This window comes from Zootermopsis nevadensis, unplaced genomic scaffold (assembly GCF_977971745.1).
Source record: "Zootermopsis nevadensis isolate Lab colony 2312 unplaced genomic scaffold, Znev_1.0 Znev_ptg000016l, whole genome shotgun sequence".
Lineage (NCBI taxonomy): Eukaryota > Metazoa > Arthropoda > Insecta > Blattodea > Termopsidae > Zootermopsis > Zootermopsis nevadensis.
This window is the reverse complement of record NW_028259148.1, coordinates 13634813-13655670: the sequence shown is the minus strand read 5'-3', so window position 1 is coordinate 13655670 and position 20858 is coordinate 13634813. Positions and strand designations below refer to the sequence as shown.

The window sequence follows — 20858 nt, the reverse complement described above, 5'->3', positions numbered from 1 at the left end:
TTGATACTATTGTCATTAATTCTTAATTGTAGTAAGCCTAGAGTAGTTAGTGTACGTACGTAAATAGATTATATTGTCATTGGACCACAATCTGATTTTTCTCTTTCCCTCTATCTTGGACACCTCTGTAAGTTGGACAAATTTTCGTGGAACCCCAAGTGTCCAAATTAGAGAGGTTTTACTGTATCAGGAAACAGCACGTGAAAGGCTCGAAGTGGAACCGCGTATTCGAAATTATCTCAACCCCCCGCCCCCCTCCTCAAGTATGACAGACTGTTCTAGAACATCCCCGGATTTGACGCATGGAACGGGATAGGATGACAGGTTCTGCAAAGTTTCGCCATACCTGCTTTTGCTGGTTTTATAAAAGAGTTATCGATCAGTAGAACACAACTTCGTCTGAGAAAACGAGAGAGAGAAAGCTCACACGACGATCTGCAGTGTTCGTCCCAACGTAAACTTTTACTAATTCCAATTCCCCCCCCCCCCCCCCCCCCACTTCTCCACAAGCTCACAGCAATGTGAGTTTTACTAAAACAAATTTCCGTTACTTAATCGAAATATAAAACAACGCTTGGAGAAACAGTAGCCACGACACGCAGCCAAAACCTAATTTTTTTAGAAGGCCACAGTTACATAGTCAGAATATTAACAAAAATTGGAAAATATAAGAGCTTAACGGTAATCAAATTATCAATAAATTAAATAAATTACTTTACAACAACAGAACTTAATACACAAAGGCAATTAGTGAGCACTGAGGGAAAGAATTACTTCGGAAGAGTAATTATATTCAATTCAAACCAGTCAGATTGAAAATAAAACTTTTGTCTTAAATACATCAAAGTCCCCACAGCCAACACTAACAGCTGATACGCATATAGTACAAGGAAAGTTGTTAATTCAAGAGCTAAAATTTAAAATAAATAAAAGTTCGAGAACTCCGAGTGAGAAACTCGAAAACCAACAGCTTTTAAAAAAAAACAAGGTCACTATTTCAAAATCGAGGCAAACTTCGATAACAAACATCAAAGCGGTACTTATTTCTTACGAAATGGCACAAATTTCATCCAAATACATCCAGCGGATGTCAAGTTGAACCATGCGGACAGACCTACGCGTTCATTTCATGCACATGTTAATCCTTTCTGGATATGGAGGTGAAGGAAAAACCTCTCAAGAACTCAGGCCAAAATATTCCATAGACAGTTCACAAATGCAGAGAATCTGACAAAGTGAATATGAAGAAAAAGCAAGGGTTATAATAATTTCTATTAAAAGTATATTTATGATTCATTTATATCAGAAAAAAAAAACGTAGCACTTCAAGGGATATAAGACTTTTTATATCGCATCTGCAGTATTCTACTATAAATAAAGAGGGACTTTGAGCTACATTACAGGGCAGGACGTTTCCAGGCAACGCGGCTGCCGGTCCGTCGGTTATCGAAGTCGTAACTCGTCTGCTTCAGTGACCGCAGATCATGCGGAATTGCAACACAACTTTGGGAACAAGTCAAGAAATACGGTACGCCCAGGAACACTGATGCTTATTTATAAACTTCCTTCCTCTTTCCTGTACGTCGCTACATAATCTTACGTAATTTATCTACCTACATACAGTCCGCAGAGAAAATCCCTGCTAGGAATTCGATATACGCGCATGCGCGAGATTTCGCGGTGAGTGACGACCGATCCTAAAAGCATTCGTTCCACAACCACTGAACGAACAACAGACGACAGGCTTTCACGTGTTCTGATGTGTACAGCTTTAAGATTACCTCACAGAGGCACAGCGATTTAATCTAGAATATTATCGCAACACCCACAGAACACATTAGAGGTGCACTCACTACACGCTACTCTTAACTGCTTGATGTTTTCAGTCTGTGTAGTAGCGTAAAACTCTGACGTATCACACTTCCCACCAATAGCAGCCCTCTAGTCCACCAGGCAGTAAACATTCCCCCCGCACCGCACCAGAAACGATTTCCCCTTGCAGGGATTTTCCCCTGGTCTGTGGACAGTACCTATCCAGTCTCTTTACTAACCTACTTTCCTACCTAGACAACTACCACCACTTCAACATTCTTTGTTTCGATATGCGAACTCAGGACCTCATGAACACGGGAGAGAAATATGCCAGTCAGCAAATGTCGATTAGAAAATCTTCCAAAACGTTCTATCCCACTGTCTCAATTTATGGACCCACTTCAGATTCACTAAAACTGAAAAGGATTTATACGATATTAGTTCATTAAAATCGCATACGACGTGGCATCATTCAGTTGTTTGTACCAGTAGCGAATTATGGTCTGGATTCTAGAAGTAACGTCGTGTAGAAATGCAATATTATTAAATCCTCCAACAATGTTAAGGTATAATAACAAGCTCGGAAAGAGAATTTTGTATCGAAACACACAATATCCTCATGCGTTTCCCCCCTCCCCAAAGAGTATTTAGAGATCTTACGTCAGACTTGTTCTATAGTTCCCACTTTGGCTACCAGATCGCAGCACCTCAATGCCTGCCTCACGACTTTCCTCGTCCGCCATTTAGTTATCACCGCTCCTAGGACATTCAAAAGTATGATCTTGAGGTCGTGCAGAACGGCACGACCTCCACATCGAATTTCAACCAAATCCGTCCAGTGGTTCTCGAGTTGATTGGACACACGGACGGACACGACTAGACTATAATGCGTTCTTGCCACGCACTTCGTGCAAATAACGCGTAATAAAATGCAACAGTTGTGTTATATAGTAACATTTTTATGTTCCTAAAATTATAGTGTCACACTAGCAGAACTCGAAAATTCGCCAATTTTTCTTAATTAACCACCTTTGAAAAGTCTTGAGATGAAAGTCATTATTTTACCCACAAATTAAAATTTACGTATGACCTACGTATAAAATGATTTATATTTTCTTCTCCTTTTAAAATTTACTTCTGAAACTACGAATCTTTTATACATTTAGCAATACTCCTTGAACGGAGCATCTAACCATCGTCACAGACAGCACAGCGCATAACAAGATTGGAAAAAATGTACTCTTTGGAGTACAATAACATTCCAGACGTTCCACTACGCATAGACCATTGCTGCACGAATGTAATTAAGGCTACTGTTGCACAAAAATAACTCCGGACCACGTAGGAACAACGCGACAGACAAATACGGGTCCATAAGATGTTCTTTTCTCACGTCAGATTACGAACGACACCCAAATACGCGGACACCTCCGAGACTACGACTGAGATTCTAAACCACGTTCTCGGTCAATTTTCGAGACGTCAGTCCACGCACAATGTCACGCGGTCATTACAAATGGCTTGAAGTTTAATTGATATAAACTTATTTTAAATTCATTCTGCATTCGTGCAAGCATTATATTTAAATATGTATCAAATTTAAGATCAAGACTGCAAGAAACCTTGGATATTCCTTAATTCGGAAACAGTCCAGCACAGCTTCAGCGATTTCCAAACCACCGTGGCGTAACGCGTCCCCGGATGCGCGCGCACGAGCCTAGCAGCTGCTCTGGACGACGCTCCACAACAACAGAGCTCATTTGCGAATGCATGCAAACGACGTTAGAAACGTAGACCTAACGGAGCGAGTACGTTTTTCGAAAATAAGCTTTTTATAACGTCGTATTCCTCTGTGCCATCATCTGTTGTAGTCTCGTTGCAAAAAGGATCTCTAAAAGTTCTTAACTAAACCAATACGTTTACACATATAAGATATATTTTAAAGAAATATAATTAGGAAATAAATAATTTATTATTTTAATTATATTTCCATAAACATCGAGAAAATCTTCTAATACAAGCTTTGAATAACGAGTCCTGTATTTTAAGTCGTATAATTTTATTGTATGATGAACCATCCATCAGAAAATTTATATTAAGTTGAATTTGAGCTTCGTGCACAGAATAGGTTAGAAAATACGAAAAAAAAAATTCTAACCGAAAGTGAATTTACCCAGGTAACATTTGGTGTCGTTACTAATATAAACTTCAGAATCATTTCTATGACCATGCGTATCAAACGCACAGTGGGACAAACCTTATCGCCACATTATGATTTATTTCGCAAAGCCTCTCATGTCCCAGATCTCGTTTTGAAGAGCTCCAGAGGACGAAACCTGTCATTACCAAAGGACCACGTGCGTCCCAGGGCGGCAAACATCCGCCGGATGTTAGGCACAATACACGCGACTACACTCACACGTGCTTCCCCATCTGTTCCCGGTGCCATCTTAACCCAGAAACGGATTTTTATATCTCCATTTTGATTAATCAATGCCAGGTCGATACACGCAGATTCAATCTTAAGTTCAAAGCAACGTACACGACACTTCAAATGAGAACCGTGGGCTATTCGCCAATCCAAATTACATGAAGGATACTGACCTACAGCGAACAGGTTTCAAGTCTTTAACACAAAAACTGAATTTAGGTTCTGACGGTTACGACTCTGGTAGCAAGAAACGCAAACAAGGCCACGTTTGGCCAGAGTCTGGAGGTGGATTTTCTGTTGGGGCCTTCGTAGTTCGCCTGAACATGTTTTCACGTTTAATTTATATATATATATATATTTATATATATATGCATAAAGAAATTCGATAAATTTTGTAATTTAAATGCGATTTACGATGAGCCTAATGCTGCAATAAATTTTATTACTGTTCGAAATGAAAATGTTTTATTCCTGTCAACGGGTCGTATCACGAGACATCAAAATAACTGTCCACAAGAAGATCCGATTCTCACACACGAAAATATTCCAGAATGCCTTTTACGTCGAAAAGCGGGTTTCTGCTCGTGTATTACCAAATCAAGAACAACAACAACATTAACCTGGTATAATTAGAAACAAAAATGGATCTCGTCTCTTAATTGATATAAATGTAATTTATAAGGAAGCGGAGATCTTCAGATACAAGGACCTCAAATACAGCGAATGTGAAAAGTGAAATTAATCCCAATAATTATACGAGCAACTGGAACTGTCTTCAAGTCACTTAGAAAATATTTGGCCAACATCCCGGGCGAACACGACATCAGAGAACTTAAAAATCCTCCATTTTGGGATCTTCATACATCATTCGAAAGACGCTGTCGTAAAATATATAGTCATCTCTAACAATAAAACTATAAAATACATGTTAAAAACAAAATGTATTTCAGAAATAGCAAGGTTTGTCTTGGGTACATAGAAGTAAATACCCTATAATGTGCTGAATAGATGGAATAATAATAATAATAATAATAATAATCCTGGGGTCTCGGGTTCGATTCCCGGCGGTGCCCGAATTTATAACTTGTGTTGGGCAAGGCCGTGGTCTAGGCAACACGGAGTTTTCCTCCGTGGCATCCCAACAATTACTCCATTCACACACAGAAGAAGGCAATGGCAAACCACTTCTGGATCATCTGCCAAGAACGTATATGAACAGGTCACAGTCCGAGAAAAGGATCGAAGGATCCTGTTAATATGGACCTGTCGTCAGACAGAACACTAAATAAATAAATAAATAATAATAATAATAACAACTACAAAAATATCATACAATAATCCGCATTAATAAAACATGTTTCACGATTATGGGCGCGGACCTCATGGAAAACAAGCACAAAAATATAGCAATAATAAATAATTGCATAAACAAAACAACCAATCAATTAGAAACAATTAAACAAACAAACAAAAAGCACTTAACATGGTTTAGTGAGACCAACTGTTAAGGATGTCCGTATTCCTGGAAGAACTACAAGTTTACGTATTAAACAGACAGCAAACGTTGGAAAGACTAAAAACAGGAATACCAACCAACAGCAGTAAGAAAGTATGTTTAAACTTTTGCGCTGCTGTATACATTAACAAGGGAAAGGTAATCAAGGTATAGCTTCGTCGTAGTAAATTGGTAGCAAGATTTAAGACATCGAGAAACATTCTCATAACCAGACCAAAACATGAGAAAAAACAAACGAATGTTGGCGTCAGTGGGGGAAATGGTATTCCAGACAAAAGAAACGCGTTTAAGTTCTGATCTAACTGAATGAAACCTAGCATCAAAATACTCGAGAGCCTGTGATTATTATTATTATTATTATGGCGGTAGCGATTATAAACTAGACTACTCTGATTAAAATTAAATTATTTGGTTATTCCGTCAAATCACAATGTATTTAAAATAAGATAATTAAAATATCATTCTTTGTTCCATATCGAATAATCGATTTACAATTGGAACAGTTACAACATGTTTTGGTTTTATTAAACCATCATCAGGTATAAAATTATATCAAATTTAAAACTCAATTACAATATTTTCGTAGTGTAGTTTTGGAGGTCGTGTCCAGATATTTTCATATAATGGATCTGACGAAATCAGTTTATTAGTTTCAAGTAAGCAAGATTGTAAATTTTAAAACGGAATTTCCGTACTACACGATCGGACAATACTGGTGTTGTTTTTAAATTACTAAAATGCATTTATCAACCGTGCAGATGAATAATAACACACACACACACACACACTGCCACATTTAATGCAAATAACTGTTAACTGTACACGCGTGCTACTGGTAGTTTACCGCAATTAACATGCATACATTTAAAAGTTCCTCCCGCAAAAAGAATGTAACTCCAAACCCCGGGAAAGTGGTTTCGTGAACATCGCAAATTTAACGGAAACTGTTCTTTAAGAACCGGCCTATAGTCGTTTTCAACGCTGAAACTACCAAATGACGACCTAACAGCAACAACGGACTAACCCACGTTTTACTGAATCTAAATCCATTGAATCCACTTTGCAAGACACTTAAAGAAACACATTTACAGACGAGAAACCATTTGTGGTTTAACTTTGTGGATTAGCCGACTAATGGTACTCGGATCTTCAATCGTTGAAATGACGTGTGCTTACAAGGAATTCCTTTCGATCATTTCAATGCTAATTTTCTTGTCTTCAGAGTACTTGTGGGGGGGGGGGGGGTAAAGGACACATAGAAGACAAAGAAATACAAATGTCAAAGAGACAGCAAAGATTTTGTAATACAAATATTCCAATACCTCCACGAAAAGAGAGAGGGAATAAGTTTTTAAACAAATAATATAAATCTATCCCTGTCCTTAATTCAGCTTCATGTCATGAAAACCACGCAAGAGAATGAAATTCAGCTCCACACACACTTAACTTAATCACTATACGCGGAAAACGAATTTAAATAACAAAGACACTTTACTATAAGTCACTTACCTGTTATCGCACAAAATACAACCACCATTACTTAAATATCGGTGTTAATTTCCTTAAGAACAGCAGAATCACTTCACAAAGACGTCTACAAAACCCCACAGTACCACTGCGACACAACCGAACGAGAGAACGGCTTAGGACCAGCCTTGGCTAAATGATCCACACACAACGAAGTCGTGTTAAGCACTGATGATGTCACACTACCTTGTGCTGGGTTCCACCGAACACCACACTCTCCAGGGTTACCACAAGCGATAAAAATCACCCAGCTTTGAAATGTAATTGAATAAAAACTGTACTCACACACAAGGCAAAGGCTGTCGCTAGCTTTAAAACAACTGCCAATCAAACCTTGCGCAGAAGGTAACTGGCCACAGGAGTATTTCTCCTTACACTGAACTGTAGAATCGACGTCCTGGAATAACCTCTCATTTGAAGTCATTACCTGACTCACGCCACGTATGGGCGAGGAAAATAATTAAAATCTGCAAATAAAACTACGATACAGAAACGTTAAATCGCCTCGAAAAGTGACGTCATATTATATATTCATTACTTTTTATCATCTGTTCCTATCTTATGGTATTTTCCTTGAAGAGAGACTGCACCCAGAGGCAAAGATCGGCCTTGACTTCGAAGAAGACTGAATACATCGTCGTTCATTGAAACTCCCAGCTTTTTATTTTAATTTAATACATTTGTGTGATATATCAGGTAGCGGTACTGGACGAGATCAGCGTTCTTTGAAAGCTACTCCAAGTTTCATTACCATATCCTCGTTTTCACCATGCAGACGAATTAAGTTCATAACCTCACACTCAAATTCTTTAAGGTACATTTTAATATTATCCTCCTTGGTCTTACACGTCGATTTTTTTTTTAATTTAGGTTTTATGACTAGATATTTACGTCTCCCAAGAGTGTGGTTCAACAATCTTTCTAGGTTTAATCTAGCAATATACGGCGAAGAATCGAATTATGGACACCAGACTCAAAGACTCCAGAAATACATGAGAAAAGAACATCAGAAGTCATAAGAAATAAGTGATACGAGATGAGAATGACTCGTCCATGAGAACATTCTGAAGAAGAAACCAGTTTCACGTATACAGGATGAAAAATCTTAGAATTCCAGTCTTCGTAACGCAGTGCACGCGATGTCGTATATAGAAAAAAAAGTTGGCCATCGACTGTGAAGGTCGTCTGAAGTTCCCAGTGAGTGTGTGCGCGCGCAGTGACGTATTTCGTTACAAACAACACACAGCTCATTATCTTTGGAAAAGTACAGAGATCAAAAGTGTCACAAGTCAGACATCACACATTAATTTCTTCAACAAGAAGTTTACATGTAATTAAAATGTTACTCGTGAGTTTATATACCCCTTTGGTCTTCCGTGTTAATCCGTTGTAGATACAAAGTCGACCTACAAGTACAATTCTCAGTTTTAAGAGCTTTCTCGAAGAAATCCGACAAATTTCTCACTTGATAAAATTAAATTTCCCCAGAGCCATTTTCGACTTAAATTTATAATCACAGATTTTGAACTAGTGATCGCAAAATCTCTGTGGGACGTCTTTTATTTCCTTAGGACGACTTTTAATCTGTGGTCCAGAAGCGATCAACGTTTTATAGACCATCTAAAGTGATGGAGATCACCATATCAAGTTTAACGTTGAGTCCCAAGAGAAATTTTAGCTCCAGAAGTTTATAACTAACGCGGTAATGAACCTTCTGGTTCAATAAACGTTTATAAACTTGAGATGGTAAAGTTGCGTCATATTGTGATATAATAAATATATATTTTAAATCTTGTCCGTCTAATCACAAATTCTTATTAAATATTAAAATATTACAATAATTTACATTTAAAATATTTAAAATATCAAATGATGTTCTTTATCGAAATATTCTATGGTCTAATGTAAATCGAATATTTCGATAAAGAACATCATTTGATATTTTAAATATTTTAAATGTAAATTATTGTAATATTTTAATATTTAATAAGAATTTATTGTGATTAGACGGACAAGATTTAAAATATATGTTTATAAACTTCTTAAGTAGCTTCTTAAGGACTCTGCTACTTTAAGTTACTTATCTCATTATTCTAAATTCCTAATTGGTTAAGACAATGACCGTGTACTATTTTAACCCCTCCTACGCTGATTTTAGTTAAAAGAGTTACTTCGTATATTTCCACGGAAAGTTGAAATTTCAACTTCAACTCTTCAGACACGCAGGGACACACTTCTTTCACTGATCTTATCAAACAACCAATCAAGACCAGAATGGCCGAATACTCCTAACCGAGATATCGCGTGTTTTAACATGGAAAGGTCAATGTTTCACGGTTCGCTGCCTAGCAACATCGTACCTGCCGACTTAAACAAGGAACCTGCGTGCGTTTCTGCATCAAATGTTACTATAAAACGTCCAGGGATATCTCCTTTCCTCTCTGAGACCTCGTGTAATTCGTGAATTATTAATTTGTGTCAATTAGGAACGTCTTTTTTCGGAAACTGTTTATTTATCGATAATATTCTGCGTCATTCAAGGTCATACGTTACCTAACACGTCGACAAAATAGTTGTACGACATTTCAAGGCCAGACTAACCGAATCCACGCGGGCAGAATCTTTACTGTGAAGCTGATAGTCGCTCACCGTAAAGAAATTTCTCGCCTCTTATGGGTCTCGTTCCGGTTGCAAGTGATTCCAGCTTCTCGACGTTTATGAAAGTAGGTAATATCGGCCCGGAGGTGAATTCCTCCTGGCTCCTGCCCGTAACATCGAGATCAATAACTTTCCTCTCACGATTCTGTCGTGGGAAATCTAAGAGAATAAATAGGCAGGCAGCGATGATTTTCCGCAGTGGGGCAGGTCAACTGTGACGTGATCAGGGGGTCTTACTGGCAACACGCAAGCAACCGAGACACGTGGAACTCCCAGGAAGACTTATCCAGCATTATAAATAATTACTTCCCCCCCGAGGAAGTGAAAAAAAGTGTCCGAAACGTCGTTCAATTCTACACATATATCGATTCTGTTCCATCACTCGCTTGAGTCGGGCAATGACATCAAATTTGGCATCACTGCCAAAAGGAAATATCTTCCGCGTACAGAAAAGTGTTTTAAAAGATGTCAAATCTTACGTCGAAGAAACACAGGCCTAATGTTGAAGTGTTCAGTGTTAAACCACATTAACGAGAAAGAAACAAGGCATAGGTCTCAAGAATAAACACTACCTACAGTTGTCGTCACGAAATTAGACATTTCAAGGTCACAGAGAGCCTAATATCTCTGTGTTTTTTATTTATTTAGTGTTCTGTGTGACGACAGGTCCATATGAACAGGATCCTTCCATCCTTTTCTCGGACTGGGACCTGTTCATATACGTTCTTGGCAGATGATCCAGAAGTGGTTTGCCATTGCCTTCTTCTGTGTGTGAATGGAGTAATTGTTGGGATGCCACGGAGGAAAACTCCGTGTTGCCTAGACCACGGCCTTGCCCAACACAAGTTATAAATTCGGGCACCGCCGGGAATCGAACCCGAGACCCCAGGATTACAAGGTCAGCGTTCTAACCGCTAGACCACCGTGGCACGGTATCTCTCTGTGTACACTATCAAAATTTTTCTTGAGATCCACTGGGGCCTCATACACGTAAACGCACCACAATTGTTCCGTACATTTATCAATTTACAACTTGTAAGTGCTTACACTTTTTAATTCGTCACGAGTCGAAGTCTTCAGTGAGCCTCTCCTACAAAATAAAACTCTCAGTGCCACCTCAGCACTTCACCCAGGCATACAAATTAGCTTTCCAGTCTCAGCCCCACAACTGGCTACTAATAGGTTGGTAGAACTGCAACTGATTTCAAGCCTGGATTTAAAAAGTTGACAGTGGAACCACGGTTCCGGAGAATTTGACGTAAATACGTCTATACGGAACTTGAAAGTTGTTATATTTTATTTCAATAAATGACAAATTATTATATTTTAGAACGCTGGCCTTGTAATCCTGGGGTCTCGGGTTCGATTCCCGGCGGTGCCCGAATTTATAATTTGTGTTGGGCAAGGCCGTGGTCTAGGCAACACGGAGTTTTCCTCCGTGGCATCCCAACAATTACTCCATTCACACACAGAAGAAGGCAATGGCAAACCACTTCTGGATCATCTGCCAAGAACGTATATGAACAGGTCCCAGTCCGAGAAAAGGATGGAAGGATCCTGTTCATATGGACCTGTCGTCAGACAGAACACTAAATAATAATAAGATGAGGTGGTCTAGCGGTTAGAACGCTGGCCTTGTAATCCTGGGGTCTCGGGTTCGATTCCCGGCGGTGCCCGAATTTATAACTTGTGTTGGGCAAGGCCGTGGTCTAGGCAACACGGAGTTTTCCTCCGTGGCATCCCAACAATTACTCCATTCACACACAGAAGAAGGCAATGGCAAACCACTTCTAGATCATCTGCCAAGAACGTATATGAACAGGTCCCAGTCCGAGAAAAGGATGGAAGGATCCTGTTCATATGGACCTGTCGTCAGACACAACACTAAATAAATAAAATGCATGAGATGTTAATTATTCGACTATCCCGTTCTGTGTCCCGATAACCCACAAGTACCACTAATTCAAATCAATAAGAAACTTAAACAGCGTGGCTTACAGAATACGTAAGATGCAACATTTCACTTTACGTATCTAGAAAGCAGGTTCACGAAACCCGCTGGCCTGTAACAAACAGTCCGTATTAGTAACCAGGTCTCGTAAACATAGCTGGTCTGCGCGGACAGGTTTTGTTCAACAGCGGGTATACAGAGAAATTACTGATGGGAATTTTACAGAGAACGACAGGCAGGCGAGTCAGTCAGCCGCACGGAACGTCGATTCTGTTTTGTTCTGGCGGCTTCGTGGGAACCACCACATCTTTAAAACGAACGGTCATGAGCTTTCTACTCACGTGTTGATCGTCAGTTTCCGAAACAAGGGGACACGTTTTATGTGAAACATTACATCTGTAATCAAACGGGGCGTGTATACAACGAAGATCAGAATCCAAGGTTTCCGATAGTTCTGCTTTCATCAGGATTGACGTCCTGATGATGGATGCAGAGACAGTCATCGAAACATGGATTATAACTGCATTCTTCAACGGATGATCGTCCGATAAGACTGCACAGCAACCAACCATTAAAATCTTACATAAAAGTATACGTATTGTGTTTTGTTTTGACGGAAAATTTAAATTTTGAAGGTTCTCAAACGCTGAGTGTTCGTCACTGATAGGTCTATTATCGGGACTAATAGACAGTTTTTAACGAAATCATGTAGTACGATCCCTCGTCATGTAACGCTGCGCAGATCCACCACAGGCATGTCTATCGGGCAGTGCTCCACACTTGACCTCGGAGGTATAATGTTCGAGTCTCTGGCAGGATACCAACTTCCTGACTCATGTCTTCGTGATTTTCCTCAGTCTACAGCCTACTACAAAACCCTTAAAATACAATTAATGGTTAACATTAGATATAATTTGACTCTGTATATAAGCTGTTAAGTTGCAGCTATGTTGATGGCTGTGTTGCTGTGTTTACCGACGTTTCGGAGGTCCTTGGTGACTCTACCAGACTACTTCGCAATTACAGCCGTGAAAACGTCAAATTTTATTAAACAAAGTAAGAAATGGTTACATTTTTCGCTAAAATATTATGCAGTTTGATTCCAGGTTATTTTTTTACACAACTTTCAACAGATAAGAACAGATTTTGTTTTCGCGAATATAATTCGGCTGAAGCCCGGTTTCTCCGTGGCATCCCAACAAAAAAGATTGAATACCACTGCATTATAAAACGCAGGTATCTACCCAATTTGACTCATTTTGATTCAGCTAAGAGGCAGCAGTCTCTTTCCGTTTCGAAAGTGTCGGAAAAAAGAAACAGCTGTTCCCGCTATGGTTAGGTTGGCTACGCTTGAGGAGCAGTGGCCTCCTTCCGGTGTCTGCTTTGCAGAGTTAACGACCTTTTTCGATACGAACTGCACAGAATTTTACCTACAATCAGCAACATAAAACATCTACGACGGAATATCGAAATATAATAAACTTTCACGCTACAGAGTACAATAACAATTGTAAATACTGTGATACCAAATGACACGTCCATAAAACACAACAGGTGAAATTATATTTTCGTATGCCGTATGTCCACGGTGGTCTAGCGGTCAGAACACTAGCCTTGTAAGCCTGGGGTCCCGGGTTCAATTCCCGGTGGTGCTCAAATTTATAACTTGTGTTGGGCAAGGCCGTGGTCTAGGCAACACGGAGTTTTCCTCCGTGGCATCCCAACAATTACTCCATTCACACACAGAAGAAGGCAATGGCAAACCACTTCTGGATCATCTGCCAAGAACGTATATGAACAGGTCCCAGTCCGAGAAAAGGATCGAAGGATCCTGTTCATATGGACCTGTCGTCAGACAGAACACTAAATAATAATAAGATGAGGTGGTCTAGCGGTTAGAACGCTGGCCTTGTAATCCTGGGGTCTCGGGTTCGATTCCCGGCGGTGCCCGAATTTATAACTTGTGTTGGGCAAGGCCGTGGTCTAGGCAACACGGAGTTTTCCTCCGTGGCATCCCAACAATTACTCCATTCACACACAGAAGAAGGCAATGGCAAACCACTTCTGGATCATCTGCCAAGAACGTATATGAACAGGTCCCAGTCCGAGAAAAGGATCGAAGGATCCTGTTCATATGGACCTGTCGTCAGACAGAACACTACAAAAAAAAAAAAAAAAAAATATTCACGTTTTTCGACAGCAGATCGGAACGTAAAACATTCTTAACAGCGCTGCATTTCCAAAATTTAGTCTTATTTTACGTTCTTCGTAATTTCAGTTCTGGTTTGCTATCATTCAAAAATAATTCAAATTACGCCATATTTAAAAAAAAATCAAAAGGGACTCGCATGTAATGATTCTGTCCTGTATCCTGGTGGCGACATTCCCCCTTCTTCCAAATCAGCTTCCGCATAAATTAACACCAACAGCACAGACCACAAACTGATTTGCCCCATTCAATGACAATTCCTCTGTTAGCTTGAACCTTGATTCCTAGCAAGTTTAGCTAAATATAGGAAACAGGCAATGTCACCAGGAAAATGTGTTAGATCAATCGGACGTATTGATCGGAGCATTACTGATGCTGACTGGACAAAATTTACTCTTCAAATATTTAACAACTACTTCAGGAAGTGAATTTGAGCGTCGGCCTTCGCAAAAGTACGGAACATGAGAAATAATTAGTTATGACTATGCTGTACTACGATAATAACACTGTGGAACGAGATTCTTATTGAGAAGCTGACAGCACGACCAGCTGTTCAACAAACTCCCTTCGTTTCGTACGTTAAAATCACTATACTGGCATCAAAAGATTATAAATAAATTACATTACTGATTATTCAGTGTTTATCATAAAATAATATATTTTTTTTAAATTTCACTTACCCCCTAAGATGTCTTCGCGTACCCCCAGATATAATTTCTCTTTAACTTTGTACCCCCAAAGTTGTTGGTGTATAATTCAAGTTATACATAGGATATAATCTACATCTAAAATAAATTAAATAAATTACATTACTGATTATTCAGTGTTTATCATAAAATAATATATTTTTTTAAATATCACGTACCCCCTGAGATGTCTTCGCGTACCCCCAGATATAATTTCTCTTTAACTTTGTACCCCCAAAGTTGTTGGTGTATAATTCAAGTTATACATAGTATATAATCTACATCTAAAATAAATTAAATAAATTACTTTACTGATTATTCAGTGTTTATCATAAAATAATATATTTTTTTAAATATCACGTACCCCCTGAGATGTCTTCGCGTACCCCCAGATATAATTTCTCTTTAACTTTGTACCCCCAAAGTTGTTGGTGTATAATTCAAGTTATACGTAGTATATAATCTACATCTAAAATAAATTAAATAAATTATTTTACTGATTATTCAGTGTTTATCATAAAATAATATATTTTTTTTAAATTTCACGTACCCCCTGAGATGTCTTCGCGTACCCCCAGATATAATTTCTCTTCAATTTTGTACCCCAAAGTTGTTGGTGTATAATTCAAGTTATACATAGGATATAATCTACATCTAAAATAAATTAAATAAATTACATTACTGATTATTCAGTGTTTATCATAAAATAATATATATATTTTTTAAATTTCACGTACCCTAAGTTGAATACCACTGGTATAGATCTCTAGAGCCAAACCAGTACTTCTAAAACTACAAACGCCTGCATTTGTATGGGGGACAGTCCCTGAATTAGACCTGAATCTACACAGAACAACAGAAAAATAGGGATATTCATCCATGCCTGGAGCATAATTTAAACTTGTGATCAGAGTGTAAGACGGTTTCAAGGTCACACGAGCCTCAGACCACGTAATTGTCTTTAGTATTACAAACGTAGGCTATTTAATGAACAACTGCCTTTATAAGTGTGTGGTGAGTCACTTCGTAACGCTGCATTTCAAACCACGTTGCCCCGGAGACCCTCGTCGACCGAGGGGCTTAAGTTTCGGGAAAGTATCCCCTACCCCCCGTCAAGTCTCATGAGAAATTGTTGGTTAGGGGAACTGCAACCCCTGTTGCTGCTTCTGAAAGGCCTTCAACAGACAGGTTTAAAACGCAACCAAAACCACGTGTTCCTGCAAAATCGACATTTGAGGCTAAAACACGCAAAAAAAGGTTACGAGATTTTTATTTCGTGATTTCTCTCCCTTGCGTAGAATTATTTGTCAATGGAGGCAATTCGTTCGTCAAGATATGACGTTTATGATTTGCAAATGACGTCACTGAGTCAAACGTTACGTCGGTCAATGATCGTTGGGTGTTTGATGACGTCACTAAAAGTAATCCGCTCAAGTGTGTGCAAGTGCCTAGTTGGGGATTCCCCAAACACGACTTCAGAGCGCAGAAATGTTTCCCCGCACGCAAAGTGCCACTGTTGTCCGATTTTAATCAAAATTATTAAGTCGAAACAGATTTTAGAAAAATTACCCCATATAAAATTTCATGAACGTTCATTCAGCTGTTCTCGGGTTTATACATGCGACAGGCGGATGGACGGACGGGCAAAGCTTTTAGCAAAAACCATAAAACTGATTTCGGATGTCATGACAACCCCATCCCTCAAAATTCCGATGTAAACAGATTGGACACTGCGAATACATAAAACCAAACAGCGCGGTCGAGAAACCAAGAAACAAATGGAAATAAAACCTTGGTAGTTGAGATGGCAACAGCGTTAATAATGTCCGATAACGCATGAAAACGTACGGAGTCAGCGAGAGACAATTGCACAGCGAATATCCCGGAGCTCAGCTCCTTGTGTCTTAACGTGACACACAGATGGCAGTCTTGTCAAAAACCACGCATGCGCACTAGACGTGTGACCGCGTTGCACTGTGGGTACTTGCTATATCCCACTACGTAATGTCTGTAGCAATCCCGAGTATTTAGTTCAAGGTAAAATAAAATTACTACTTAATGGCAGGCAGACTTTCGTGAGAACTCTTGTGGATCGAAAATCGTGCCCCGGGGGAATTGAAAATTTATACACTAGTTCAGAGAACCCTCTGAAGTGTGATTATAAAATGTCCATATCGCATAGTTACAGCCACGGTGGTCTAGCGGATAGAACGCTGGCCTTGTAATCCTGGGGTCTCGGGTTCGATTCCCGGCGGTGCCCGAATTTATAACTTGTGTTGGGCAAGGCCGTGGTCTAGGCAACACGGAGTTTTCCTCCGTGGCATCCCAACAATTACTCCATTCACACACAGAAGAAGGCAATGGCAAACCACTTCTGGATCATCTGCCAAGAACGTATATGAACAGGTCCCAGTCCGAGAAGAGGATGGAAGGATCCTGTTCATATGGACCTGTCCTCAGACAGAACACTAAACAAATAAAATAAAATCGCATAGTTGACGACAATTACTTACAAACGTGATATAAGCTGTTAGTGATACACTAAATATGAATGAACCGCGCACAGAATTATCGAAAGAATATGTCGAAAAATTCTGTGAGACTTAAAAACTTTTGTTCGTTCAATTCCGTTATATCCTGGCACTGAAGCCATCAGCTACCCTTGGGGGGGGGGGGGGGGGAATAACCTCAATTGTAAAAGCTGTTGGGGTTGGGGTCGGGGTGAGAAATCCCTTCTTACTTACGTACAGACTCGTGGGAATGCCAACTGCTACAATTAAGGTATGCACAACTTGCCAACTGCTGCTCTGTGACTGGGGGTATGTCTGCACTAGTGACGTCACAAGCACTCAAGGCAGTTTGGGATAAAGACCATTGAATATCCCCTACGGACCCGAAGTATATGGATCGCCCTTGTGGGAAAACAATCAAATGTGTATCTGAATAGAAGTGAGGGGAGGGGGAAGGGGAAAGAGGGGAAGGGAAAGGAGAGGAGAGGGGTATCAGGCAGCCCGCATCTTCGGTTCACTAGCTGCGTTGTAATCCGACAATAAATTGTCCACTTGAAGCTTCGAAATAGCACCAACTCATATTTGAGAAGACGATCGAATAGAATTTCAAAGGTTTTATTTATACTGCAAATAATAATAAAAAAAAAATGTACCTGAAAATCTACAGTTGTACTGCGAGAGAATTAAAATGATTTAAAATCTTACATAGAACTGTGGCCGAAATGTAAAAACCCTGTTATCGTTTCAGGACGAAAACTCAAGATTCCCAGAATGCTAGATCTGTCGTCCTATTCAGTCTCTGGCGGTGGGCTCCGCCCTACAGGAAACCTCTAGACCAGTGGTATTCAACCTGGGGTACGGACATCTTAGGGGGTACGTGAAATTTTAAAAAAAAGAATATTATTTTATGATAAACACTGAATAATCAGTAACGTAATTTATTTAATTTATTTTAGATGTAGATTATATACTATGTATAACTTGAATTATACACCAACAACTTTGGGGGTACAAAGTTGAAGAGAAATTATATCTGGGGGTACGCGAACAAAAAAGGTTGAATACCACTGCTCTGGACAATCTAAATCTGATGGCTCCAAAAATATATCACGTGTAAAATTTTTCCTTCTTCGCAAGTCAGATCGATTGCTTTTGGCTAAACGTCTTATGACTGGAATAAAGTTATAAAAATTATAATAGTCCAATTACAACTTCCAGAGCTCACGGCCATCAAATAACCGAGAGAAACTTTAATAAAGCACGTCTGGAATATACGATACAGCGATTCCAGCAAAAAATCATCCGGGCATCACGTTTCGTAATGACATAAAACAGTCGTAACATCAAAATTACATTCGAGTTAATAATTTGGAGTTAATTTGGGTTCTATTGACATTTCAGAACGTAAAGATTACTCTTTCCACTCTGAAAATACAGACTACAGGCAAATTCCAGCTGAAACCTGTAACAACAGAGACACGGTAGACTCCAAAATTCTTCCATCATCAAAAAACATGAAAGTTTAGGTAACCTGCCCGTATTCACGTCTTCATAAAGCTAGTATTCCATCAGGTGTGTCCAAACACATACCCCACATCTTCAGTTCTTTAGATATTCCGTTATACGCGGTCTGCCAATTACACGGTCTGATACGAGGCGCGTCCTCAAAGTAAGTTTCCCACTCGTCCCACAGCTAGCAAACCTTATATTGAGCGAAGCGACTGTGCGTACGTGATAGAGCAATGACGTAGCATGGCGCATGCACTAACGGAACTTCCCGCGTTCTTACATTAGCATCGTTGCAGCTGTTGAAGATGGAGGTTCTTATTCCAGCTCCCGCCGACTGTGAAGTGCGGTCAGTGATAACGCTAGGCCGCACACGGCTCGACGGACAGCAAGTCTCCTGCAGGAGTTCAGCTGGGAGGTGTTTAATCATTCACCCTACAGCCCGAACCTCGCTCCCAGTGATTTCCATCTTTTCCTACACCTCAAGAAATTCCTGTCCGGTCAGCGTCAGCGTTTTGAGAATGACAGAGAGGCGGAGATGGTTGTCACACAGTGGTTCCAATCCCAGGCGGCAGACTTCTACGACACAGGTATTCAAAAGTTGGTCCCACGGTATGACCAATGTCTCAATTCCGGTGGCGAATATGTTGAAAAATAGCTGGACACTTGCTGTATCTGTTGCAATAAATATTTCCATGAAATTGTATTTTGTTTCTGTAAACGGCCCCAGGGAAACTTACTTTTGGGACGCGCCTCGTAGCTTTGGACACTGCCGACAACATCGACTATAACATTCAGAAGTTGGTAGTCTGATCGTGGTCACACAATCTTTTGTTCTTCACGCAAAAGACGAGACAGATATAAAAATATTTTTACAAAATTCCTTTTGGGCACGGCAGGACGAAATACTCGTGCAAAGTCAGAAACAGAGTAAGTCTACCTTGAAGGTGACCAGGTTCAGGAACGGCTAGTGATTTTTTTTTTACACCGGATATCCGCTATTTAAATGTCACAAAGCTCCAATCTTTATTTCGCATTTACACGAGAGTTCAATAATCTCACATGTCCCCAAGAGACTCTCTCAACAGACACATACACCGCTTTTGCTACAAAACGTCTCGGTTTAAGCGCATTATCAATTTATAACGAATTAAACCAAAACTTGCTTAGCTGATATTCATCTGTTGCACGCTAACTCCAAGGAAATTAAGAACACTCCGTGTGGAGAGACGCGATGCGTTGCTATGAGATTACTCAGCACAGCCTTCGTAATATAAAAGACCATTAAAAGGACTCCCTAAAGGGATACCAATGTAATAAACGGTACTTCACCAGTGGGGTAGTGTGCACACGGAGGGCTGTCAAGTACGAGTACCCCCTCCCCTCGATAAACGGATAAAATGAAGGAGAAGCCAAATAACGGAGTTTTATTGACACGAAGTTTCCTGAGGTGCAATACCGGGCTATGACCTAATCCGCGAACGTATCACATGACTACGAGGTGCGATCGGAAAGTTTCAAGACTGCGCGTATAAAAACCCGTACACTTATCTCAGGTATTAAATTCATCCATCACCCTCGAAGTAGTTCCCCTGGGAGTGAACACAACGATCCCAGCGCCGCTGCCAAGCCTGGAAGCATCCCTGGAAATCTTTCTTTGTCAGCCTGTCAAGCACCATCTGCGATTCTGCCTGAATCTCTTCTATCGTCTCAAATCTCCTTCCCTTTAGCTGAATTTTCATCTTTGGGAAGAGGAAGAAGTCACACGGAGCTTAGAAAGGAAGTTGGGGTCGGTTCTTGCAAGATCTTTGAGCTCCTGACAAACGAGAAGTCAAGTCGATTCTGCTTCTGGTCCTCAGACAGGATGCGTCGCATGTGGAGTTCTTCCTTTAGAATCAGCTGACAGGTCCCATAGCCTATCCCAACAATGTCGCACAAGTCGTTGATGGTACGACGTCGATCTTCGTGAATGGCCTGCCGAATCTTCGTAACATTTTCGGGCGTTGTGCTCGAAGATGGTCGTCCAGAACGCTCGTCATCATCGACAGAGGT

General features: G+C 40.0%; 1 protein-coding gene across 5 annotated transcripts in view; it reads right to left on the bottom strand.

Moving 5' to 3' along the window:
* Positions 1-20858, bottom strand: part of neur (E3 ubiquitin-protein ligase neur) — an 89929-nt gene that overhangs the window by 16854 nt on the left and 52217 nt on the right. Inside the window, exon 1 of one of the 5 annotated variants that reach the window (XM_022078906.2) lies at positions 7269-7461. The exons of the other annotated variants lie outside the window; for them this stretch is intronic. Within the exon in view, the coding sequence (XP_021934598.1) occupies positions 7269-7296 (28 nt within the window). The 5' untranslated portion in view covers positions 7297-7461. Of the gene's footprint in view, positions 1-7268; positions 7462-20858 lie in introns of those variants that run through there. 5 annotated transcript variants of the gene reach the window in all.